General features: G+C 41.7%; 1 protein-coding gene across 2 annotated transcripts; it reads right to left on the reverse strand.

The window, feature by feature from the left end:
- Positions 1-338: 338 nt before the first annotated feature.
- CHEK1 (checkpoint kinase 1) lies at positions 339-23,970 on the reverse strand. 2 transcript variants are annotated; one of them, XM_060787513.2, is made up of 13 exons: positions 23,874-23,970; positions 19,771-19,855; positions 17,249-17,472; positions 14,097-14,161; positions 13,547-13,616; positions 10,187-10,375; positions 10,003-10,107; positions 9,052-9,147; positions 8,222-8,327; positions 7,054-7,231; positions 3,395-3,526; positions 3,179-3,280; positions 339-1,375 (listed from the first exon to the last, which is right to left on the reverse strand). In XM_060787513.2, the coding sequence occupies exons 2-13, from the start codon at positions 19,833-19,835 to the stop codon at positions 1,280-1,282; spliced, it is 1,428 nt and encodes a 475-aa protein (XP_060643496.2). In that variant the 5' UTR covers positions 19,836-19,855; positions 23,874-23,970; the 3' UTR covers positions 339-1,279. The 2 variants fall into 2 exon arrangements, with proteins under 2 accessions (XP_060643496.2, XP_067326805.1); XM_067470704.1 differs by lacking the exon at positions 23,874-23,970 and adding an exon at positions 23,707-23,867.
- Positions 23,971-25,953: the final 1,983 nt, after the last annotated feature.

Consider the following 25,953-nt stretch of genomic DNA (forward strand, 5'->3'; position numbering starts at 1 on the left):
TGTACACTGTAATCCGCCCTGAGTCCCCTGCGGGGTGAGAAGGGCGGAATATAAATACTGTAAATAAATAAATAAATAAATAAAATCCAATTATAGTGCAATCTTAACATGTGTGGGCATTTGGCAATATGTTACATGGAACTCAATGTGACCTATTTACTCATATGTATCAGTTTGCTCTACTGTAAAAGGACTTGTCTTCCATGCATCAAAATTTTAAGAAAGCTGTGTTTCAGTCCGCAAGGGAGTTACGTCTCAAACTTTGCAATGAATGGCAAGATTTCCCATTTGTTAATAAGATGTGATACACATTGTTATAACACAGTATATTCTAACAGTCATTTGTTTATTATTTGCACTTTATTATTATTTTCTTTTACAAACACTTTAAAAACTAAATCAGTCAGAAGCATTCTCAAAAAAATAAAGGCTTCTGACTCACCTTATTTTTCACTGATGCGTATAATTGTAATCACAGTTAAGACACATGGTTGTTACCTGTTCAAGAAAGAACTAAGGCACTATTAACCTGTATTTCACACCTGTATGGGAAATGAAGAGAAAGTGATGGGATGGAAAGGGGTGTTTATCTCACTTCACCGCATGTTTCTATTCCAAAGGCTTAATGAGTGTATTTGGAGTGTGAGGGGGGAAGAGATAATCCCTGAAAACATATCAGTGAGACATAAACAGTATTAAAATGGCTCACTATTTCATGTTTTCTTTAGAGGAAAATAAGTCAATATCGAAAGCAAAACACTAGAACTGAATTGCTTCATTCAGCAAGTCATCAGCGACAGAAAGTGATTAGGACCTCCGTCTGGATCCATTCCTCAGTCCCAATCACATTTAGATTTTTTTAAATGGTTGTTTAGATTTCAAAAAACGCTGGGATTGTTACTCTTCAAAAGACTCGACTCCCCAAACCACCCAGATATTCAGTTTGTTTGATTTTGCACTTTGGAAAAAAAAATAGTCAAGCCTCGAGGTCAAGATGACTCAAGAAAAAAATAATAATAATCACATTGCCAAAAAAAAAAAAAATCAAGCCAAAAACCCAGAAGAATGCAACATGATTGTTGATGGTGATGTATCCTGGCACATCTCTCTTTGCCAAACTCATACCAGTCGCTATCCAGCAACATATGAACATTGTTTGTACAGCTGTCATTTGAAAACTGAAAGAGAGTTCCACTGAATTATCTAAAAGTCAGGGCATGGCTAGAATAACCGTCCCTTGGCAGAATAATGATGGATCCGTTCCCAAAAAACAGTGCAATCATGTGGTTGGGAGCCACAACTTCTGCGCACTGACAACGTCAACCAGTTTCCCCTTGATCTTCAGGAAATGCCTCTTGAACTCCAAACCATCGCCCTGAGTAGAGAAAAGAAAATGTATCAAAATGAGTGAATGCAGAGTGTTCTGTCGCCACTGGACCTGAAATGAAGTGCCTTTAAGAGAGGATGTATGGCTTGGATCCAGCGGGAAGCCAGGGGGCCCGAAAAGAAGCCTTTAGAGAAATTTCCCTTATTAAACAGTCTTTATGAGGCTTGAGCTTAAATATAACAGTCTTTTATTGATGAACAAACAAGAATTGTAAAGTTTTCTAAACAGTCTCTTAGTCCAGGGGTCCTCAAACTAAGGCCGGATGCGGCCCTCCAAGGTCATTTACCCGGCCCTTGCTCAGTGTCAACCTAAGTCTGAAATGACTTGAAAGCACACAACAACAACAATTCTATCTCATCAACCAAAAGCAGGCCCACACTTCTCATTGAAATACAAATAAGTTTATATTTGTTAAAATTGCTCTTCATTTTAATTATTGTATTGTTTTAAAGTGTCTTTTGCGCTACAAATAAGATATGTGCAGTGTGCATAGAAATTCATTCATGTTTTTTTAAAATTATAATACGGCCCTTCAACAGTTTGAGGGACTGTGACCTGGCCCTCTGTTTAAAAAGTTTGAGGACCCCTGTCTTAGTCTTTTAGCTCTTGCAATCTTGTTCACAGGGAACAGGCACTATCTTCAAAAACCTTGTGCAAAGGAAAATTCCCCTTTCTAGCTCCTCCCAGGCTACTGTGAACCTAAACCTGATTTGAATCCACTACCGGCTGAACTGCGTTTCAGAACCGAGCAGACGAACGAACAGGCCTGTAATCACTTAGCTGCTTTGATGGTTAGAGCTGTTATTCCCTCCGGAATTCCTCAGGGCTGTAAGGCTGTTATGATAATGTTGCATATTGTATTGTCTATGTTTTTATTTTAATTGCTTGTATTGTTGTTATTATTGCTTGTATTGTTGTGTTTGGGCTCGGCCTCATGTAAGCCACACCGAGTCCCTTGGGGAGATGGTAGCGGGGTACAAATAAAGTGTTGTTGTTGTTGTTATTATTATGCTGGTCGCTTCTGTATTATTATTATTATTAATAATAATAATAATAATAATTGTATTATTATTATTATTATTATTATTATTATTATTATTATGCTGGTCGCTTCTGACATCCGCCGGGAAGTAGCAGCCAATAGTGAAAGGACCAAGGCAGAGACATCTCCAGCTCATCCCCTGTTTGGGTATCAGCCAGCACGTCAACAACTTAAATCTAGAAATAGTTTTCTAAGATCTACAGAGACACTCGCTGGAACACCTCAGCAAGCGAGAGTCCAAAAGTGGCAGGCTCAAACCCAGAACCTCAACCAATGGCTGATACCAAATGAGAGACTCCCTCCTGGGCACACAGAAGACTGGGCGACTTGGAAGGCGCTGAACAGACTGCGCTCTGGCACCACGAGATGCAGAGCCAACCTTCAGAAATGGGGCTACAAAGTGGAATCCTCGACATGCGAGTGTGGAGAAGAGCAAACCACTGACCACCTGCTGCAATACAACCTGAGCCCTGCCACATGCACAGTGGAGGACCTTTGTTAACATTTTTCAAAGGAAAAATAAGCTGAGGCATCTTTTACTTAAGCAAACAGAAAAACAGAAGGCAATATTGAAAATGCTAAAAATAACCTTACATTTAAACTTACTTACTTAAGTGCAGTGTTCTAATCAAAACAAAATCTATATGTACATGGAAATAAACTACACAAACTGTTAGCGAAGCTGTTGAGACAGAAAAAAGGTGTTTCCAATGTTCTTGGAATGAAATGTGTTCCTTAATTTGGTATACCTTAGAAAGACGGAAGTCCACAAGAATTTTCTCATCCATTTCCACTAAGTTTGCCTTGAAAATCAGTTTGTTGTTTCTTCTATCAGTTGTTGATATGGTAACCTTTGAAGGAAAAACAACAACTTTATTGGGGGAAATTATTTTCCTCCAAAGACTTGCAACGCAATCTGAAATATCCCCGACTCAATATCACCACAACCGTCTCCTCTGCTATACCTGGTTTGTGCAGCCTTTCTTCCAGATATAACCCATCTTATCGCAAACCTCCTTCAGGATCTCATATGATTGTTCCGCATCCAACTTCAAAAAGAACCGGGTCATTCTCTTCACCAAGCGCTGCCATGGATTCTGAGGGAAGAGAAAGAAAGATGGAAAAGAACAATTACAAGTACTATTCTCTTCAAACAAAGATGATTTTAAAATGCGAGCTGAACAGAATAATAGAATCATAGAGTTGGAAGAGACCTCATGAGCCATCCAGTCCAACCCCCTGCCAAGAAGCAGGAAAATCACAGTATTCTCTTCTGCAGGCTAAATATGCCCAGCTCTTTAAGCCACTCCTCATAGGGCTTGTTCTCCAGACCCTTGATCATTTGAGCCACCCTCCTCTGGACACATTCCAGCTTGTCAACATCTCCCTTAAGTTGAGGTGTCCAGAATTGAACAGTGTGATTCCAGGTGTGGTCTGGCCAAGGCACAATAAAGGGGTACCATGACCTAGATCAGAGGTCCTCAAACGAAGGCCTGGGGGCCAGATATGGCCCCCCAAGGTCATTTACCCAGCTCTCGTTCAGGGTCAACCTATGTCTGAAACAGCTTGGAAGCACACAACAACAGCAATCCTATCTCATCAGCCAAAAGCAGGCCCACACTTCCCATTGAAATACTAATAAGTTTATATTTGTTAACATTGATCTTTATTTTAATTATTGTATTGTTTTTAAGTGTTTTTTGCACTACAAATAAGTGATGTGCAGTGTGCATAGGAATTCATTCATGTTTTTTTTCAAATTATAATCCAGCCCTCCCAGCAGTTTGAGGGACCTCTGGCCCTCTGCTTTAAAAGCTTGTGGACCCCTGTTCAGGCATTCCCTCCTGACGTTTCGCCTGCATCTATGGCAAACATACTCAGAGGTAGTGAGGTGTATGCTGAATATTTGCAAACCTTACTAGTATGGCTCAGTCTATGTATGCTTTATGTTGTTGTTGTTCATTCCTTCAGTCGTCTCCGACTCTTCGTGACCTCATGGACCAGCCCAGGCCAGAGCTCCCTGTCGGCCGTCACCACCCCCAGCTCCTTCAAGGTCAAGCCAGTCACTTCAAGGATGCCATCCATCCATCTTGCCCTTGGTCGGCCCCTCTTCCTTTTACCTTCTACTTTCCCCAGCATAATGGTCTTCTCTAGGCTTTCCTGTCTCCTCATGATGTGGCCAAAGTACTTCAACTTTGTCTCTAGTATCCTTCCCTCCAGTGAGCAGCCGGGCTTTATTTCCTGGAGGATGGACTGGTTGGATCTTCTCGCAGTCCAAGGCACTCTCAGCACTTTCCTCCAACACCACAGCTCAAAAGCATCGATCCTCCTTCGCTCAGCCTTCCCTAAGGTCCAGCTCTCACATCCGTAGGTTACTACAGGGAATACCATGGCTTTGACTAGGCGGATCTTTGTTGCCAATGTGATGTCTCTGCTTTTTACTATTTTATCAAGATTGGACATTGCTCTCCTCCCAAGAAGGAAGCGTCTTCTGATTTCCTGGCCACAGTCTGCATCTACAGTAATCTTTGCACCTAGAAATACAAAGTCTGTCACGGCCTCCACATTTTCTCCCTCTATTTCCCAGTTCTCAATCAACTGGGAAACTGTTGTACACTTTATAGATAATATAAAATACATTGTATTGATTTTATTCACCTTTATGCTGTGTTCTTTGTGAAAATTGCACACCTTTTTGAAATATAAATATCTCAAAAAGGGGGAATAAGAATAATTTCTGATCCAGTGTTGTTTGGCAATGAATTATGTTGCCCTGGAGTCCAGTAGTCTCCTTCTCTGGAGGTTTTCAAACAGAGGCTGGATGGTCATCTGTTGGGGTGCTTTGGTTGTATGTTCCTGCATGTACAGGGTGCGGCAGCATAACTTCCTTTTTTAAAATGCGCGCCATTCAGTCGGTTGAAGACGTAGCGGAGCTCTAGTGGTCTCGTTCGAGAGGCGGGAGTATAAAGTTTTGTCCTGACACAGTTCAGTCGCCATCACGCGTTGGAACAGTTAAGAGCGTGCTTTTGCCGTTGAGGCCTACTTTTCAAGCGGATGTTCTGTGATCGCAACCCAGCGTGCCTTGCAGAATAGCTTTAATTTAGCCCCATTGGCCCCTGTCCTGGACCGGAAATCAATTGTGATGTGGGTCACTACATTCAGACAAACTGTAAGTGCGACAAGACAAAAAACTGGAATCCCTTGGCCCATGAGATCACCTGAGAACATTGCGGTAGTGAGAGCTTCAATGTTGCAATCACCACGGCGTTCCGTGCGCAAACATTCGTCTGCCCTTGGACTTTCCGATCATTCTGTGAGGAGAATTCTTCATGATGATCTTCATTTCCATCCTTACAAGATGGCGATTGTGCAGGAACTTTCTGAATGTGACTTCAATTCTCGGAGGAATGCCTGTGAGGTTCTTCTCGAAGTCATTCCTGAGGAAGCTATTTTTTTTTTAGTGATGAAGCCCATTTTCATTTGTGTGGATCCGTCAACAAACAAAACATGCGCTACTGGGCTGACAACAATCCTTGAGAATTGCTTCAAAGCCCTTTGCATTCACCTAAAATCATAGTGTGGTGTGCAATTTCCTCAGCTGGAATCAACCATTTTCTTTGAGGAAAATGAAGTCGCAGTGACAGTGAATTCGGACCGGTATGTAAACATGTTACAGGATTTTTTTTCCCCATGGCTAGATGGGAGCCCCCGGTGGCGCAGTGGGTTAAAGCACTGAGCTGCTGAGCTTGTTGATCGAAAGGTCGCAGGTTCGATTCTGGGGAGTGGCGTGAGCTTCCGCTGTCAGCCCTAGCTTCTGCCAACCTAGCAGTTCAAAAACATGCAAATGTGAGTAGATCAATAGGTACCGCTCCGGTGGGAAGGTAACTGCACTCCATGCAGTCATGCCGGCCACATGACCTTGGAGGTGTCTACGGACAACGCTGCCTCTTCGGCTTAGAAATGGAGATGAGCACCACACCCCAGAGTCAGACATGACTGGACTTAATGTCAGGGGACTACCTTTACGTTAGATGGGTTGGACTTAGGGGACATTTGGTTCCAACAAGACGGTGCAACTGCATACACTTCAAGAGCATCGATGGCTGCTTTGAGGGAACACTTCCCAGAGCGCCTCATCTCAATTAGGGGGGATTTGGAGTGGCCGGCCCACTCTCCAAATTTGGCCCCTTGTGATTTTTTTTCTATGGGTATTTTTGAAATCCCGTGTTTATGTGAACCTTCCAAGGATCCTACAAGATTTGAAGACCAACATCCAGGAAGAAATTGCCAACGTAACACCTGCTATGCTGGCAAGAGTCATGACGAATGCCAGGAATCGATTTACTCAGTGTATGGAGAATGGAGAATGGAGAATGGAGAATGGAGGACGTCACCTACCTAATTTGATCTTCAAAACTATGTAAAACAAAACTTTAGGTATGCGGCTACATTAGAAAAATATTCTGATTCATACAATGGGTTTTATTACGTTTTGAAAAAATGGAAGTTATGCTGCTGCACCCTGTAGAATGGAATTGCACTGGATGACCCTTGGGGTGTCTTCCAACTCTATGATTCTATTATTCTAACAGAAAAGCCACAGTAGTAAACTGCACAAGATTACCTGGGAGGAGCCTGGAGTGCCCAATAGTTGGCTGTTCAGCAGCATGTGTTCAGGACAAGCTGGTTGGGAGAAGCTGAAGCCTTGCACTAGCTTGTCAATATTAGCAGGGCTATTGTCCCAAAAGGATAGGCCAGTGCCAGGTTCTGGCTGAGAATTGGAATAGGTCCTTCTCTCCTCACTGCAACAATGAAAACAACATCAGCATTACTACTTACTTCCCTCTTCCTTTGTGACATCTATACACATAATAAAAGTGAAAATGTGTGTATGTGGCAGGGGGTAGGGGTGTCTGTTTACCCAGAAAGAGCCCCACCTCCACAAACAGGCTATAGTTCTCACTGAGCTGGAGATACCCATGGCCCTTCCAAAACTGACATTGCAGGTTACCATGAACATGTCCAAGAGCCCTGCCAATGTCCCCCACAAACGCCATCCTGCCCATTACCCAAGTGAAGGCTTTCATGCAGGGACCATTTCAGCCTAGATTTTCTGTTTTTCCTCCACCAGACACCTCCCAGGGTTCATTTCCCTCTCATTTGCATAACCCTGGCCACCGCCTCTTCCTTCCCTAACCTTTTCCCATGGCACACAGCAAAACAGAGGAATTGATCAGCAACTGAACATTCTGTAGGAGTTTGGGGGACTGACTCCACAGAGTGGAAGTTGTAGTTCACCCTGCATCAAGACACAACACTGATACTCACTTCCTGAGACCACTGCGACCCACACCAATGGTTGATCAAGCCAAACTTGACACACAGAGCCCCCATGACCAACTCTACATCCTTTTGGAGGAGGATGGACGATGGTACTTGCATACGGGAGTTGTAGTTCACCCGCACACACTGAACCCAGATGACATTGGATCTAGACTGAACTTGGAGCACAGGTAAAGAATGCCTTTCTCAAATAACCCGGGCACCGCCGGGTCCCCAAGCTAGTATTTAATATTTGTCACTGTTTAATCTACTAACAACTCCTCAATCTCCCACTTTTTTCCTTTCTTTCTCCTGTTTTCCTTTTTTCCTTTCTTTCTCCTGTTTTCCTTTTTTCATTTTTTGTTGTATAAACTAAAAATTTTAAATAAAAAAATATTTATAAAAAAAACCTAAACAAACAAAAAAGATATAAATATCAGCTGAAAACAACAAAGCCAAATGCATTTCACCTGTGTGTCTCTTTCACTGGAGAGAAGTCAGTATCTGACCGAATGTGCTTCGAAAAAACACCTGGAGAATCAGAGGGTTCTGTGGAGATTCGAGACCGTTTTATGCCTGAAGAGAAAGATATATTGTCACCATTATTTTGAAAATAACTTTTAGATATTAACTATCATATAGTCTGCAAAACCTGGACTGTCTACAGACATCACTCAACTCCTACAACGATTCCATCAGTGTTACCTCTGAAAAATCCTGCAAATCTCTTGGGAAGATAGGCAGACAAATGTCAGCATGCTGGAAGATGCAAAGACCACCAGCATTGAAGCGATGGTCCTCCGCCATCAACTTCTCTGGACCGGACACATTGTCCAAATGCCCGATCATCATCTCCCAAAGCAGTTATTCAATTCCCAACTCAAGAATGGGAAATGGAATTTTGGTAGACAGGAAAAGAGATTTAAAGATGGGCTTAAAGTTAACCTTAAAAACTCTGGCATAGACACCGAAGACTGGGAAGCCCTGACCCTTGAGCACTCTAACTGGAAGTCAGCTGTGACCAGCAGTGCTGTGGAATTCAGAGAGGCAGGAATGGAGAATGAAAGGGAGAAATGTGCGAAGAGGAAGGCACATCAAGCCAATCCTGATCGGCACCGCCTTTCACCTGGAAACCAATGCCCTCACTGTGGAAGAACATGCGGATCAAGAATAGGGCTCCACAGCCACCCACATGTCCACCGCCAAGACACTCCACTTGGAAGGCCATCATACTCAAGCAATGAGGGATCGCCTAAACTTCTAAAAATATTTTAAAAAGAAATATTTTTTTAAAAATCACCTTTTTGTAAAGGTTTTGTGTACCATTTGTCTTTTTTAATGTCTGCTATGGTCAGTCTGGACGCAGGGTTTTCAGTTAATATTTTGATAAGCAGAGCTGCAAAGAAATAAAACAAAATATTTGTTATACAAGGCCAACAACTTTAGAAATAGTCCATGGAGTGATACTAACATATTTTTTATCTAAACTGAGATGTCCTGCCTTGAGAAAATAGAGATTAGATATCCTTTAAAAAAAAATTATTGGGACCAAAATGAAGTACCGTATATACTAGAGTATAAGCCGACCCGAATATAAGCCGAGGCACCTAATTTTACCACCGAAAACTGGGAAAACAAATTGACTCGATGTATAATCTGAGGGTGAGAAATGAAGCCGCTACTGGTAAATTTCAAAATAAAAATAGATAGCAATAAAATTACATTAATCGAGGCATCAGGAGCTGAAATGGTGTTGTATATTTATATAAAATTTGAGATAAGACTGCCCAACTCTGATTAAATCATTATTCTAACCTTCTTCAGTGTAAATTTATTTACGTATCCTTCCAACAATAAGAAAGAGAGTAAAACAATGAATGTAATAATAATAATAATAAAGTAAAATAATGGAAATGCAATAATAACAGTAATAATAGAGTAAAATAATAAATGTAATAAGAGTAAAATAATAAATGCAATAATAATAAAGTATAATAAATGTGATAATAATCATAATAATAGAGTAAAATACTGTAAATGTAATAAAATAATACATGAAATAAAAATAATACTAATAACAGAATAAAATAATAAATAACCTTGATTCAAGTATAAGCCGAGGGGAGCTTTTTCAGCCTAAAAGGGGCTGAAAAACTAGGCTTATACTCAAGTATATACGGTATCTCTCTAGTATCACCAGAAAGCTATTAAACCACAAAGCAGATACAGGATCAGCAAATCAGTGAAATACCCAGTGGCAAGGAATCAATCTTCTTCCATGGTGCAAGATATGATTTCTGTTCTTTCCAATCACAATATTCTTGGCAAGTTTCAATAGGTTGATCCCATGGTAATTCTGCCAGAAAAGAAACCAACTGTTGGTAATCCTTAGTTTTATGCGACAAATAAATCCAAACTTTGGTAAACGTTCTTACCTCCTGCCAACATGGCAGTGAGTACTATTCCACAAGACCAAACATCAACTGGCTCCGCGTGGAATTCCTTTCTTTTAAGGACCTCGGGGGCAACGTATGGCAGTGTGCCACAGATCTTGTTCAACAACCGCTCACGTCCATTGTATTTAAACACAGTTGCTAGGCCAAAGTCAGATATTTTGAGATTATCTAAACAAACACAACAGGAAAGCAATTACACTAATGATCATTATAACTAACACAGCAGCCGAGCAGTTGAGAGGGAGTAGATTTTAAATTTAAATTCTTATACGGGGAAAAGTATACATGAAAACAATCCCAACCACTCACTGCTCCACCCAAAAATTATAGCGATGACACCACTACTACAGGTTAGCTCACCAAAATATAGAGGGAGAATAGTTGTTGAACCAACTGAATATTTAAAAGTTAGGAAATGGGAACCACTGGAACTGAGAGACTTAAAGTGTTTCTTTAAAAGATATCCGCTGCCACCATATTAATAATAAACAGGCTGAGATATAATTGAGAGGTTGTTCAGTAACACACTCTGTGTCACCATAGATTTCTTAGAGGCTGTTAAAAACCTGTCTTGATTAATGCTTTGACCACAAAGGTATTCACCTTTGGCTGGTATAAGTTAATAATAATAACAAGAACGTTTATTGAACAGGCTTGAAATATTCAGGTACAAATGCTTAATGGTTTCAGTAAAAATCTGGCATACAAAGCTTGTGGTTACATTTGAGTAGAGATCCTAAAAACCTCTGGGTTACAAGTCTTAAAAGTTCCAACACAGAAAATTACTTCAGGAAATGAATCTCTGAAAGTAACTCCCACAAAAAAGTACAATCATATAAAAGAACAACAGGTACAAATCATTACATATTAAAATAGTACAACACAGTACAATAAAAACATCATCATTACATCATTACAGTTTCCTACGCCAAATTGTCAATCCAGTCAAAGTCACAGTCATGCTCGTAGTCACAGTTCATCATAATTCATCACAGGGAAAGGTTCTAGGTTCAATCCTCGAATGCCACATTCCAGAGCCAGGTTTTTAGTGATTTCCTGAACGTCAGGAGGGAGGGGGCAGATCTAACCTCTAGTGGGAGGGAGTTCCAAAGCTGGGGAGCCACCACCGAGAAGGCCCTGTCTCTTGTCCCCACCAACTGTGATTGTGAGGTTGGTGGGACCGAGAGCAGCCCCCCCCCCCCCCGGAAGATCTTAATAGCCTTGATGGTTCATAGGGGAGAATCCGTTCGGACAGGTAAACTGGGCCAGAGCCGTTTAGGGCTTTATAGGTCAAAACCAGCACTTTGAATTGTGCCCAGAAGCTGATCGGCAGCCATATTTCTAGCCATATTTCTCTATAGCCACTCTGAATACTACACAAAAGACTGACCCAAAGTTCTTCTTCAAAAACCCAAACTAACACCCAACGTCTTCGCTTTACCCTTTCCAAGCTCCAACTGGCAATCTGGGAACTCAAGCCTCAGTTTAAAAGTCACTTTTTTCCTTCAGACCACTTAAGCTCCGCCCTCATATTCCTAACCAATCCTAGCCTTCTAACTTTCCCTCCAAGACTAGAACACGCCTCCTTAAGGCAAACCTAACCTAAGATGGCTTCTCCCTGTTTCCCTTCTCTGAAATGGATGCTATGGCTTCGCCAGGCCCACTCTCTTTGGCCTAAGTTAGCATGTCAAGGTAAAGGATTCATTACAATCATCCTGTCTCTTCAAGATTTTTATTTAAAGCACATTCAATTAAAACTGATCAAAACACATGGGCATCGTAACACAGGGGAATCATCTTTAGGGTTGAACAAAGGAACAAGACTGTCTCCGTGTATATAAATAAAATGTAATGTTCGTTTGTGGGATTAACAGAACTCAAAAACCACTGGACGAATTGGCACCAAATTTGGGCACAATACACGTACTGCTCCAAGGGGTGACCATCACTCAAAAATGGTTTTAATCATTTGGGATTTGTAGTTGCTAGGATTTACAGTTCACCTACAATCAAAGAGCATTCTGAACCCACCAACGATGGACTTGAACCAAACTTGGCACATAGGACTCCCACAACCAACAGAAAATTCTGGGTTTGGTGGACATTGACTTTGAGATTGGGAGTTGTAGTTCACCTATTTATTTATTTATTTACTTACTTTGCTTCTATACCGCTGTTCTCAGCCCGAAGGCGACTCACAGCGGTTCACAAGACACAGGACACAGCAGAATTCAAACACCAATATAAAACAGTTAATAACCTAATCTAATACACAATTACTATGATAACCATTCACTAGCGTTTCGTCACTAAAAACATGATCCAGATTTGTCATCCATTGTTCCATTCCTATGTCATTACCAGTCTTTGCACTACATCCAGAGAGCACTGTGGACTCAAACAATGATGGATCTGGACCAAACTTGGCATGAATACTCAATATGCCCAAATGTGAACACTGGTGGAGTTTGGGGGAAATAGACTTTGACATTTGGGAGTTGCAATTGCTGAGATTATAGTTCACCAACAATCAAAGAGCATTCTGAACCCCACCAACGATAGAATTGGGCCAAACCGCCCACACAGAACCCCCATGACCAACAGTAAATACTGTATTTTCTGGTAGTCTTTGGCAACCCTTCTGACACCCCCTTGCAACCCCTCTAGGGGTTCCAACCCCCAGGTTGAGAAATGCTGCCTTAAGGCCATCCAGTCCAACTCCCTTCACCAGGGCAAGAAAACATAATCAAAGCCCTCCTGACAAAGAGCCATCCAGCCATAGATATAGATAGATATATATGATTCACACACAGAGAGATATAGTATCATAGATTTGAAAGGGACCCCTAGAGAAGGACAATTATATGTTGCATTTTCCAGAGTAGGCAAACCAGACAATCTCCACATCAACACTGACAAAGAAATAAGAAGTACTGTTTACCCACAAGCATAAAGAAATTACATATCTTAGAAACCAACACTTTCTCATTACTTTATTTTCCAGATCACCAGACTGGGCCACAGCAACGCATGACAGGGGGTGGCTAGCAAGTATAGTAATTGCTTCAAAGCACAGTTATGCAGAAATACTAATGCTCCTGTACTTGCTGGACAAACTAGTGAGACAGAACTTACTAAGTAATGACCCCACAGCTGTGGAACTTCAGTGGGAGATAACCAAGGAAGGTTACAAACACCTCTAGCAATCCTTGCCAAAGCAAAACACTCCTAAATAATCCTTGCCAAAGAAAATGCTAGAAAAGGCATGGATTAACCATCCACTGAAAGCCAAGGCAAACAAATACACAACACACATGCGGGAAATCATTTCTCCCTTACCTCTTTCATCCAGCAACAGATTCTCAGGCTTAATATCCCGATGTGTTACTCCTAGACTATGTAGGTAGACCTTTTAAAAAATGATATAAACAATTATAGTATATACAGGCAATTTCCAAGTTACAAACATCCAACTTATAAATGACTCACAACTGAGACAACAGGAAGTGAGAGAAATCAACCCTTAGGAAGGGAAATTCACTCCTGGAAGAGATATTATCATGGGGGAAAGTGGTCTCCACTGAAGCTTTCTCACCAATGGTTGTTTCCACAAGCCACATTTTTCAAAAACCAATTATCAAAGAGACAGAAAGTGGGGTGAAATCTTCTGAACAGGGGCACACAAAGGAAAGAACCTCTGAGGTCACAACCTCTGAGGATACCTGCCATAGATGCAGGTGAAACGTCAAGAGAGAATGCCTCTAGAACATAGCCATATAGCTTGAAAAACCTACAACAAACCAGTGATTCCGGCCATGAAAGCCTTGGACAATATATTTTCAAATGTTATTTTGAATTTTGAAAAAAAAAGCAGTATAAAGAAACTTACCACACCACCTATAAGCTGGTGAAAAAACCGCTGTGCTTCTGCTTCAGGCATCCCTATATCAGGCTCTATAGAAAGACATCGTATCATCATTTAGTATCTAATAGAATGAACATTATGAGTAATTTGCTTCACTTACAAAATGCATAACGTGATTTTAATTGAAGGCAAGTCCAGTGAATGTATGGCTCCAGTTCCATGATTACACTGTTCTACAAATTTTCAGTTTTTCTCAGTTTTGGAAACGAAATGTGCCGTTTCTTAATAAATTTAACACGCTGAATACAAATATAATAATTAAATGTGTTAATTGGCTCTGGTTTTTATGCAACAGCTATTTCAATTTTCTCCACAATAGGTAATTTGTTAATATTATGATAATGCGCCTAACCTTACTGCATGTATATAAACCGTGAATATTTACTAAATTTTAGTCAAATTATATTGCCAATAGTTTATACATGAGAAATATTTATTTAATTAGTCTATTGTTTATGTTTGTGCAGCAAGAAACTATATTAGTAGGCCTAATGCAGTTGAAAAGTCTGAAAGTTTAAACGTCGCTTTAATCATGACTTTAGTTTATATCCTGTTTGCTTCTCTTGACTTTTCTTTTGTATTCAAGGAAAGGATTGTCTCTTACAATGCTCCAGCAGTAGTCTGACAGCATTGACGGAGTCCATTTGCCTTGATATCTTTTTTCCATAGTGCTTTATTTACACACGTGCGAGGCATAACTACAGTAAAAAGAACAATGTAAAACGATGTTTAACGATACTGTCTCAGTCTTCAACTGACTGACCCTCACCGTTCAAAAGTCTGGCCTTATATAGGGCTTTCTGGCTTTTGCACATGGCACTAATACTGCGTCATCAAACTTTCTAGAATATTCTAGAATCTTCCATAGTGTAAGTCGCAACATGCATTTTTTTCAACCATACGTGATCACGTGATTGCTTATATCATAAAAACTAGAGCCAATATACATTTTTAAATGTCATTTTCGTTTTCAGCACCCCAAAATCATAAAAGAACAACTATTTTCAGGCCCGCAACTTTTTCTCTGTTGAACAGTGTTATTTGCCATTAGCCATTCTAACTAGTTCTCACTGAAGTGGAATTTCAATGACATCTGGTAAGGATACGCCGACAAGCCCCTAAAAGAGTCTAAAACTCAAACACTTAAAACGCAAGTGTATGCTGCAATAGCTCTTTAAATTATACAAAATGCTTTTGTCAGATTTTGGAAAGCATAGCTGCTTACGACACTTCCACAGGTATCTTTGAACCATTCTGTGGTGTACAGGCAGCATTTCAAGGATTGGTTCATTTTCAAGATGTAATAGTTTGATACGTGATATTTAATGTGAATCCCCATTTGCCAACAACAGCAACAATAGCAATTAAGTATTTTAATATATGAGTTTTATACATAATGTAAATGAGACATAGTTTCATTCATTATATATCTGGACATTCCACAGATATATAAACATCACTTGTCTAGTTTCCAAAAGACCTCACAACCTCTGAGGATGCCTGCCATAGATGTGGGTGAAACGTCAGGAGAGAATGCTTCTGGAGCATGGCCATACAGCCCGACGAACTCACAGCAACCCAGAGACATAGTTTAATAATAATAATATTTACTTATACTCCGCCATCTCCCCCAACGGGGACTCGGGGCAGCTTACATGAGGCCAAGCCCAAACAACAGATTACAGCAAAATAAAACCAAAAACACAAGCAACAACATCATAATTACATAAAAACATATGAATACATTAGCAATATAAGATTACAATAAACATAATCACAGTGATAGTTGGAGGGCCACATGTGGAGAATAAAATGTTAAAAAAACTCGGGTGAGATAAAAGGAGGAGGAGGTTATTTGCAGAGGGGAGATCATAACGAGATTGTGGAACCAAGCTTTCCCACAAGTGGGGGGGACATGTACTCCAGTGACAGAAACATTGAGGGGAGCAGTAATGTAAAGTTGTGTACCTACTCACCAAAAGCGCAGCGGAGGCAGGTTTTAAGGTTCTTTTTAAAGGTTTCTAGGGTAGGGGCTTTCCTGATCTCTCCAGGTAATGAGTTCCAGAGTTGGGGGGCCACAGAGGAGAAGGCTCTCTCCCTTGTGCCCACAAGACGAGCTTGTGAAACTGGCAGGGGAGAAAGGAGGGCGTCCCCCGAAGATCGAAGGGCACGGACTGGTTAACGGAGGGAGATACGGTCACAAAGGTAGGCAGGCCCCCCCATGATGGCGAACCTATGACACGTGTGTCAGCACTGACACGCGTAGCCATTTTCGATGACACACAGCCGCATGCGGTCGCATACAGAGAAGATGGGGCCACATCCCAAGAAGGACATTTCTTTTTTAAAAAAATAATCTTTCATCCTCGGCTCCTACACCAGCATTTTTGTATAATGCCGAGATATATGGCATTATAGAAAAAGCAGGTAAGTTAAATAATTAGTTTTTGGTTTATTAAATACAGTTATATATTACAATAATATATTTTGTTATTAAACTATAAATATGAAATTATTTTTTTCTCGAAGTGACACCCCACCCAAGTTATGGTCGTTTTTTTGGCAAGTATTGACACACCAAGCTCAAAAGATTGCCCATCATTGGTTTAGGGCTTTATAGGTGATAACCTGCACCTTGAATTGGGACCGGAGAATAAATGGCAGCCAGTGGAGCTCCTTAAACAGGGGGTTCGACCACTCCCTGTAACTAGCCCCAGTTATTAATCTAGCTGCCGAACATTGGACAAGTTGTAGTTTCCGGGCCGTCTTCAAGGGTAGCCCCACATAGAGTGCATTGCAGTAGTCCAGTCTGGAGGTAACTAAGGCATGGACCACCATGGTCAAGTCAGACTTCACAGTTGGCACATGAGTTTTAATTGTGCAAAGGCCCTCCTGGCCACCGCCGACTCCTGCGCATCAAGCGTCAGCGCTGAATCCAGGAGGACTCCCAAACTGCGGACCTGTGATTTCAGGGGGAGAGCAACCCCGTCCAGCACAGGCTGCCACCCAATCAGAAGATCTCTTAGCTTTGGGGGGGGGGGGGGAGTTAACTCATGTTCCTACATTATTAAACTCCCACTACTAGAAATCACTCCAGGATGTACAATCATCAGTACCTATTCGGTCAAACAGCTCCCCTCCACTGCAGTATTCGAGGAAGAGATACTGAATAGTGCCTTCTCGCCGATGGCCATAAAACTTCACTATGTTCTCATGACTCAACATTTTGTTGATGCAGATCTCCTTCTTAATCTGTTCTGGGCATTCTATGGCACGCTTCATGTCAACAATTTTCACTGCAACTGCTTCTTCGGTGCGTCGGTTCACTGCCAGTTGAACTCTAGAGCGGGGAAATGGAGAGCAGGGATTCATAAAACATTTCTTCCTTACAGATCATTGCTAAAGGTATGTATTAGTCTAAACCAGTGGTTCCCAAACTTTTTTTGACCAGGGACCACTCTCCAACATTAGTACCAAAAGGGTTACAAATCAGTTTTTGGTCAACTTTAGATTCGATTTGGTTCTTTGGGGTGCTGATTCAGAAAATTTTATTAGATGGACCAGGTCAGCTCTAGTTTCTGATACGGAACATATGTCATCCAGTAGTCGCCATCTGCTCATCCACAGAAAACCATATTTAATAATCTAGAGCTGATGTGGTAGTAGTAATGTTTCGTGGGTAGTCAGTCTCTTCCCTCCCAACATTGCCTTGGACCTATAAGAGGGTTTTGTGAGACCAGTCACTCTCATTGCTGCGTGGTTTTGAGGCAATGGTGTAGTAATGGTGAGGCCACAGATCATATTTTTGTTCTTGCGGACCACTGGTGGTCCATAGACCACATGTTGGGAACCACTGGTCTAAACCTTATCTGCCGTCCATTGTATAATTCATCACTCTAAAACTCAAAGCTGCCTACACAAGGCCAATGTATTTTGCTCCATCCCAGTCTTTCCCAGTCGGAGAACAGTAACACGTACTGGCTAGGCTTGTTTGATCCAAAAAAAAGGTTCAAAACTCATTTCAGATGTAGGGAGCGCTGGTGGTTTGGATCTAAAGTCAATTCCAATTTTCACAGGAAAAAAAGTTCAAAACTTTGCGAAACTTCAGAGACTTCTGAATCTTTCGTTAATGATTTCAAAGTGTCATTTCCTGTTTCATTGGGTGGTCTTTAATTTGAAAGTAGTTGTTTTACTCCAGAAGGAGGGAAAGCAAAGGGAAGAAATCCATCCACTCTGGTTGAAACCGATTCTCTTGCTTAAGACTGACGCAGGAGGGAAAGGAAAGGAAGGGAATCCATCCACACTGGTTTAAACTGATGCGGCACTCTGGTTAAAACCGCTTCTCTCGCTTAAGACTGACGTGGGAGGGAAAGGAAAGGAAGGGAATCCATCCACACTGGTTAAACTGACGCGGATCCATCCACACTGGTTAAAACCGTTTCTCTTGCTTAAGACTGACGCGGGAGGGAAAGGAAAGAAATCCATCCACACTGGTTTAAACTGACGCGGATCCATCCACTCTCGTTAAAACCACTTCTCTTGCTTTAGACTGACGCGGGAGGGAAAGGAAAGGAAGGGGATCCATCCACACTGGTTATACTGACGCGGATCCATCCACACTGGGTAAAACTGCTTCTCTCGCTTAAGACTGACGCGGGAGGGAAACGAAAGGAAAGAAATCCATCCACACTGGTTTAAATTGACGTGGATCCACCCACTCTCATTAAAACCACTTCTCTCGCTTAAGACTGACGCGGGAGGGAAAGGAAAGGAAGGGAATCCATCCACACTGGTTATACTGACACGGATCCATCCACACTGGTTAAAACCGCTTCTCTCGTTTAAGACTGACGCGGGAGGGAAAGGAAAGGAAGGGAATCCATCCACACTGGTTTAAACTGACGCGGATCCATCCACTCTGGTTAAAACCACTTCTCCCGCTTAAGACTGACGTGGGAGGGAAAGGAAAGAAAGGGAATCCATCCACACTGGTTTGAACTGATGCGGATCCATCCTCACTAGTTAAAACCACTTCTCCCGCTTAAGACTGACGTGGGAGGGAAAGGAAAGGAAAGGGAATCCATCCACACTGGTTTAAACTGATGCGGATCCATCCACACTAGTTAAAACCGGTTCTCTCGCGGGAGGGAAAGGAAAGGGAATCCATCCACACTAGTTTAAACTGATGCGGGAGGGAAAGGAAAGGAAGGGAGTCCATTGCACTGATTTAAAGTGATGCAGAAGGGAAAGGAAAGGGAATCCATCCACAGTGGTTTAGAACGCTTCTCTGGCTTGAACCAAGGCTCCAACTCACTTACTGGTTCGTAAAATAAATAGTGGAAAAAGCTTTGGAAAGGCAAAGGGACTTCCGGTTTCCTTAAAAACTTCGAAATCACTTCAAAAAGGAAATCTTTCCAAATTTATTCCAAATTACGAAGATTCTGACCGAACCTAATAATGCCTAGTACCGACACAATTGCTTGATATTTTAGTTTTTTATAATTTGCTATATTTATTCTTGTAATCTGTTACTGACAAGTTTGTGACTATGTCGAAGACACATCCATTTCATCTTTAGTCTGAAAGCTATACTTTAACGCCTGTGTTAAATGTTGTTACCTAAGCCGTACATACTCACTCTCCATAAGCACCTTCTCCAAGGGTTTGCACTAAGTCCCAATCTTCTACAAAAGGCACTGCCATGATGATGAACAGCACACACTCTACAGATTAAGAAAAGTAAGGGGGTTAGCAAAGTCATGGCACAAAAGTATGGAAATCAAAACATATGTTTTGAAATGGCCTTTCCTCCTTAACAAGCAACAAAGAACACATACTTTATTTTTATCTCTTTTTTACTTTTTGTAAAAATTATTTTACCAAAGACATAGTAGGTATTTAATACAGTAGAACAATGGTAATGTTTTGTAGAGGAAGGCCAACAGACGTTTCAAAGAGGGAAGGCAGCCATGTCTCCAGGTACAAACCTGGTACCAACCTGGACACAGTATATTATTTATATTATTTATATTATAAATATATATTATTATATTATTTGAGAACACAGAAATGCTGGATCACTCTAATAACTACCATGTCAGACTACACAGAGAAGCCATTGAAATCCTCAAGCATGTGGACAATTTCAACAGAAAGGAGGAAACCATGAAAATGAACAAAATCTGGCTACCGGCATTTAAAAACTCTAAAATCAGGACAGTAAATACAGAACAACACTAAAAAAAACAGGAGAATTCCAGGCAAGAATAAATCAGGGCCAGCTAACACCTCTCAACAAAGGATTCTCTCAGGCAGGAAGCAGCCAGGCTTTGAAGCTGCAAAGCAATTCAATACTAATCAAGGTCGCCAATTGCAACATTCACACCTGCCTCAGGCAGACATGAGTTCTTTCTCCTACCCAGGACATTCCACAGATATATCAACCTCACTTGCCTAGTTTCCAACAGACCTCACCACCTCTGAGTATGCCTACCACAGATGTGGGTGAAAAGTCAGGAGAGAATGCTTCTGGACTATGGACAGACAGCCCAGAAAACTCACAGCAACCCAGTGATTCCGGCCATGAAAACTTTCAACAACAGATATAGTGAGACTTCCATTCTCACAAGTGCTAGTTAGTTACCACTAGCAATAATGAGAGATTCTGAAAAATTAAGTCCAGTCACAACTGGTGTTTCCCTGGTTGACAAATACTGCTCTAGCATTTTTCCTCCTGTAGTGGAATTTGAATTATTCCATGCAATCAAATTTTGTTAACATCTGAATCTCAAAGTATGACAAAGCCATTTTTAAAACCGCTACCCCAGTGGTTCTCAACCTTCCTAATGCCGCGACCCCATAATGCAGTTTCTCCTGTTGTGTGACCCCCAACCATAACATTATTTCTGTTGCTACTTGGTAACTGTAAATTTGCTATCGTTATGAATCATATTGTAAATATCTGATATGCAGGATGTATTCACTGGATCAAATTTGGCACAAATATCCGATACATCCAAATTTGAATACTGGTAGGGTTGGGGGGGGGGGGGGGGGAGTTGCTAGGATTTATAGTTAAGCTACACTCAAAGAGCATTTTGAATTCCACCAATGATGGAATTGAACCAAACTTGGCACACAAAACTCCCAAGACCAAGAGAAAATACTGAAAGGGTTTGGTGGCCATTGACCTTGAGTTTGGGAGTTGTAGTTCACCTACATCCAGAGAACACTGTGGACTCAAACAATGATGGATCTGGACCAAACTTGGCACAAGCACTTAATACGCCCAAATATGAACACAGATGGAGTTTGGGGGAAATAGACCTTGACATTTGGGAGTTGTAGTCACGGATTCACAGCTCACCTACAATCAAAGAGCATTCTGAACCCCACCAACGACAGAATTGGGGCAAACTTGCCACACAGAACCCCATGACCAACAGAAAATACTTAAGGCCATCCAATCCAACTCCTTTCATCAGGGCAAGAAAACGTAATGAAAATCATCCTGACAAAGAGCCATCCAGCCATAGATATAGATAGATAGATAGATATGATTCACACACAGAGAGATATAGTATCATAGATTTGAATGGGACCCTTAAAGAAGGACAGTGATATGTTGCATATTCCAGGGTGGGCAAACCAGACACTCTCCACATCAACACTGACAAAGAAATAGCAAGGAATACTGTTTACCCACAAGCATAAAGACATGATATATATTAGAAACCAACACTTTCTCATTACTTTATTTTCCAGATCAACAGACTGGGCCACAGCAACGCATGGCAGGGGACAGCTAGTAACAATATAAAAATTACAATATGAACAGGAACAGTAATAATGGGCAGGCTACATGTAGTGATTAATAAGACAAACATGTAGTGATTAATAAGACAAACTGATTAAAACTAATTAAAACCATTATACCATTATATTGTAATATTATTAGTAATATTACATGTAATATAAATATATAATTATAATATCATATTATGATTAGTAGTAGTATATTGCATTACATTCTAATATTATACATATATACAACATATTATACTAGATGTCCCCTGCCATGCGTTGCTGTGGCCCAGTCTGTTGATCTGGAAAATAAAGTAATGAGAAAGTGTTGGTTTCTAATATATGTAATGTCTTTCTGCTTGTGAGTCAACAGTATTTCTTGCTGTTTTTTTGTCAGTGTTGATATGGAGAGTGTCTGGTTTGCCCACCCTGGAACATGCAACATATCATTGTCCTTCTTTAGGGGTCCCTTTCAAATCTATGATACTATATCTCTGTGTGTGAATCATATCTATCTATCTATCTATCTATCTATCTATCTATCTATCTTTATGGCTGGATGGCTCTTTGTCAGGAGGACTTTATGTTTTCTTGCCCTGATGGAGTTGGATTGGATGGCCTTAAGTATTTTCTGTTGGTCATGGGTGTTCTGTGTGGGAAGTTTGCTCTAATTCTCTCGTTTGTGGGGTTCAGAATGCACTTTGATTGTAGGTGAACTATAAATCCAATTAACTACAACTCCCAAATGTCAAGGTCTATTTCCCCCAAACTCCATCTGTGTTCATATTTGGGCATATTGAATATTTGTGCCAAATTTGGTCTAGATCCATCATTGTTTGAGTCTTCAGTTCTCTGGATGTAGGTGAACTACAACTCCCAAACTCAAGGTCAATGCTTACGAAACTCTTCTAGTGTATTCTGTTGGTCATGGGAGTCCTGTATGCCCCGGTTGGTTCAATTCTATCATGCTATTTGATTGTAGGTGAACTATAAATCCCAGCAACTACAACTACCTACCTACCTACCTATCTATTTATATCTATTTGCTGGATGGCTCTTTGTGAGGAGGACTTTGATTACGTTTTCTTGCCCTGATGAAGAGAGTTGGATTGAATAGCCTTAAGTATTTTCTGTTCGTCATGGGGGTTCTGTGTGGGAGGTTTGCCCCAAATCTGTCGTTCGTGGGGTTCAAAATGCGCTTTGATTGTAAGTGAACTATGAATCCCAGTAACTCCAACTCCCAAATGTCAAGGTCTATTTCTCGCAAACTCCATCCATGTTCAAATTTGGGCGTATTAAGTGCTTGTGCCAAGTTTGCTCCAGATCCATCATTGTTTGAGTCCACAGTGTTCTCTGGATGTAGGTGAACTACAACTCCCAAACTCAAGGTCAATGTCCACCAAACCCTTCCAGTTTTTTATGTTGGTCGTGGGAGCCCAGTGTGCTAAGTTTGGCCCAATTCCATCATTGATGGAGTTCAGAATGCTCTTTGATTGTAGGTAAACTATAAATCCCAGCAACTACAACTCCCAAATGACAAAATCATAATTTTTCGAGTGATGGTCACTCCTTGTTTTGTGAGACATTTTGTTGCCAAATTTGGTGTGATTTCGTTCATTGGTTCTTTTGTTTTTAAGGTACTCATTATGCACAGAGCATTTATATAGATAGATAGATAGATAGATAGATAGATAGAGATAGATAGATAACAACAACAATAATATAGAGAACAGCATAGCAATAGTATGATATGAGAATGCACAAGTCCTGCCTGAAAATAAGTGGAAGGACAGGCCTGAGGTGGAGGAGGAGGAGTTCCTTCCTTCCTTCCTTCCTTCCTGCCTCCCTTCTTCCTTCCTTCCTTTCTTCCTTCCGGGAAACAGGTAGAGAAACGCTCCCACTCTCCCTGCCCGCGCCGCCATTCAGCCAAGCCCTCACCTGCTCGCCTAGTTCGCAGCCGTTTCCCGCCATACACTGACGTCAGCCGCAACGCAGCAGCGATTGGAGGAAGGCGCCGCGAGGAAGCGATGGCGTCACTCCGGCAGCGCCGACTCCGCCCCCTGCTGAGGCCCTGGAGGCGGGGCAAAGAAGAAGCCTCACGCACCGCCACCCTCCACTGGTTTGTGACTTCAACTCCCAGAAGCCTCAGCTGCCTTCTGTAATGGCCGAGGATTCTGGGAGCTGGAGTTCAAAACTCTTAAAGGGCCAGAGTTTGGGAAACGCACCTTGTTTGACACCACTGGAAACTATGGCCCCTTCCACACAGCTGAGTAAAATCCCACGTTTTCTGCTTTGAACTGGAATATATGGCAGAGTGGACTCAGATAACTCAGGGCCCTTCCAGACAGTGTGGACTCAGATAAGAAGACAGATAAGAAGACCTTGTTTCCTGTGCTATGCTAATCATATCATATTATAGATTTGTAGCAGGTTTCCTATGAGGCGGGTGAGGTGGTCGTCCTTTGTGATATTATACATTTTTCTCAGGAGGAGGCGGTGGTTCACAGTATCATAGGCTGCTGACAAGTCTATGAAGACAGCTCCTGTGATCTGCTGCCTTTCAAAGCCATCTTCTATGTGCTGAATCAGGTTCAGCACTTGCGATGTGCAGCTTTTGCCTTTTCTGAAGCCAGCTTGCTGTGGGATCAGACAGGGGTCTAGTTTTTCTGTAATTCTATGCAAAATAAGTCTCTCCAGAACTTTGTAGAGGTGGAACAGCAGGGAGATTGGTCTGTAGCTTTTTGGGTCGTTGCGGGCTTTGCCTGGCTTCAGGATGGCAATGACTCTTGCTTTCCTCCAGATTTTGGGGATCTGACAGAATGCAGTGCAGTTGTTCATCAGCTCCAGCAGCCAGCGCCTTGCTTTTGGACCAAAGTTCTTGATTTGTTCCATCCGTAGATCATCCAGGCCAGCTGCTTTGCCATTTTTACATTTATTGAGAGCCATGTCCAGTTCAGTAGATGTATTTATTTATCGTGTCATCCGCAACCAGAACATTGTATTACATTTCTAACAGAACAAAACAAACAGATAAAAAAAACACAAATTTTGCAAACTTGGTAGCAGATTAAAGTGCCTCTGGTGTTGCCGCAAGAAGTTCCTCCATCGTGCATGTGGCAGGGCTCAGGTTGCATTGCAGCAGGTGGTCAGTGGTTTGCTCCTCTCCACACTCACATGTCGAGGATTCCACTTTGTAGCCCCATTTCTGAAGGTTGGCTCTGCATCTCGTGGTGCCAGAGCGCAGTCTGTCTAAATCTCCTTATATTAGTAGATGGCCCACAATTTGACTGACAAGAGGCATAACTGTGGCTACTCCCTTTGCACAGAGTGTATGAACACTGGGGAGGTTGCAAAAGGGGTGTCAGAGGGGTCATCAAAGACCATCAGAAAACACAGTATTTTCTGATGGTCATGGGAGTTCTGTGTGGCCCAGTTCTATCATTAGAGGGTTCAGCATGCTCTTGACTGTAGGTGAACTATAAATCCCAGTAACTACAACTTCCAAATGTCAAGGTCTATTTTCACCCAAACTCCACCAGTGTTCACATTTGGACATATTATTTGTGACAAGTCTGGTCTGGATCCATCATTGTTTCATAGACCACAGTGCTCTCTAGGTGTAGGAGAACTGCAACTCCAAAACTCAAGGTCAATGCCCATTAAACCCTTCCAGTATTTTCTGTTGGTCATGGGAGTTCTATGTGCCAAGTTTCATAGAATCATAGAATCAAAGAGTTGGAAGAGACCTCATGGGCCATCCAGTCCAACCCCCTGCCAGGAAGCAGGAATATTGCATTCAAATCACCCCTGACAGATGGCCATCCAGCCTCTGTTTAAAAGCTTCCAAAGAAGGAGCCTCCACCACACTCCAGGGCAGAGAGTTCCACTTCTGAACGGCTCTCACAGTCAGGAAGTTCTTCCTCGTGTTCAGATGGAATCTCCTCTCTTGTCGTTTGAAGCCATTGTTCCGCGTCCTAGTCTCCAGAGAAGCAGAAAACAAGCTTGCTCCCTCCTCCCT

The sequence above is a fragment of the Anolis sagrei genome, chromosome 7 (assembly GCF_037176765.1).
Source record: "Anolis sagrei isolate rAnoSag1 chromosome 7, rAnoSag1.mat, whole genome shotgun sequence".
Classification (NCBI taxonomy): Eukaryota; Metazoa; Chordata; class Lepidosauria; order Squamata; family Dactyloidae; genus Anolis; species Anolis sagrei.

Excerpts from the sequence above, each read along its gene's own strand:
- CHEK1 (XM_067470704.1), bottom strand. The coding sequence starts at position 23,857 with ATGGCGGCGCGGGCAGGGAGAGTGGGAGCGTTTCTCTACCTGTTTCCC. Across the intron at positions 17,473-19,770 it reads GGAGAAGGTGCTTATGGAGA|AGTTCAACTGGCAGTGAACC; the intron begins GTGAGTATGTAC and ends TCCCCGCTCTAG. Across the intron at positions 3,527-7,053 it reads GCACTCCAGGCTCCTCCCAG|AATCCATGGCAGCGCTTGGT; the intron begins GTAATCTTGTGC and ends CTCTTCCCTCAG.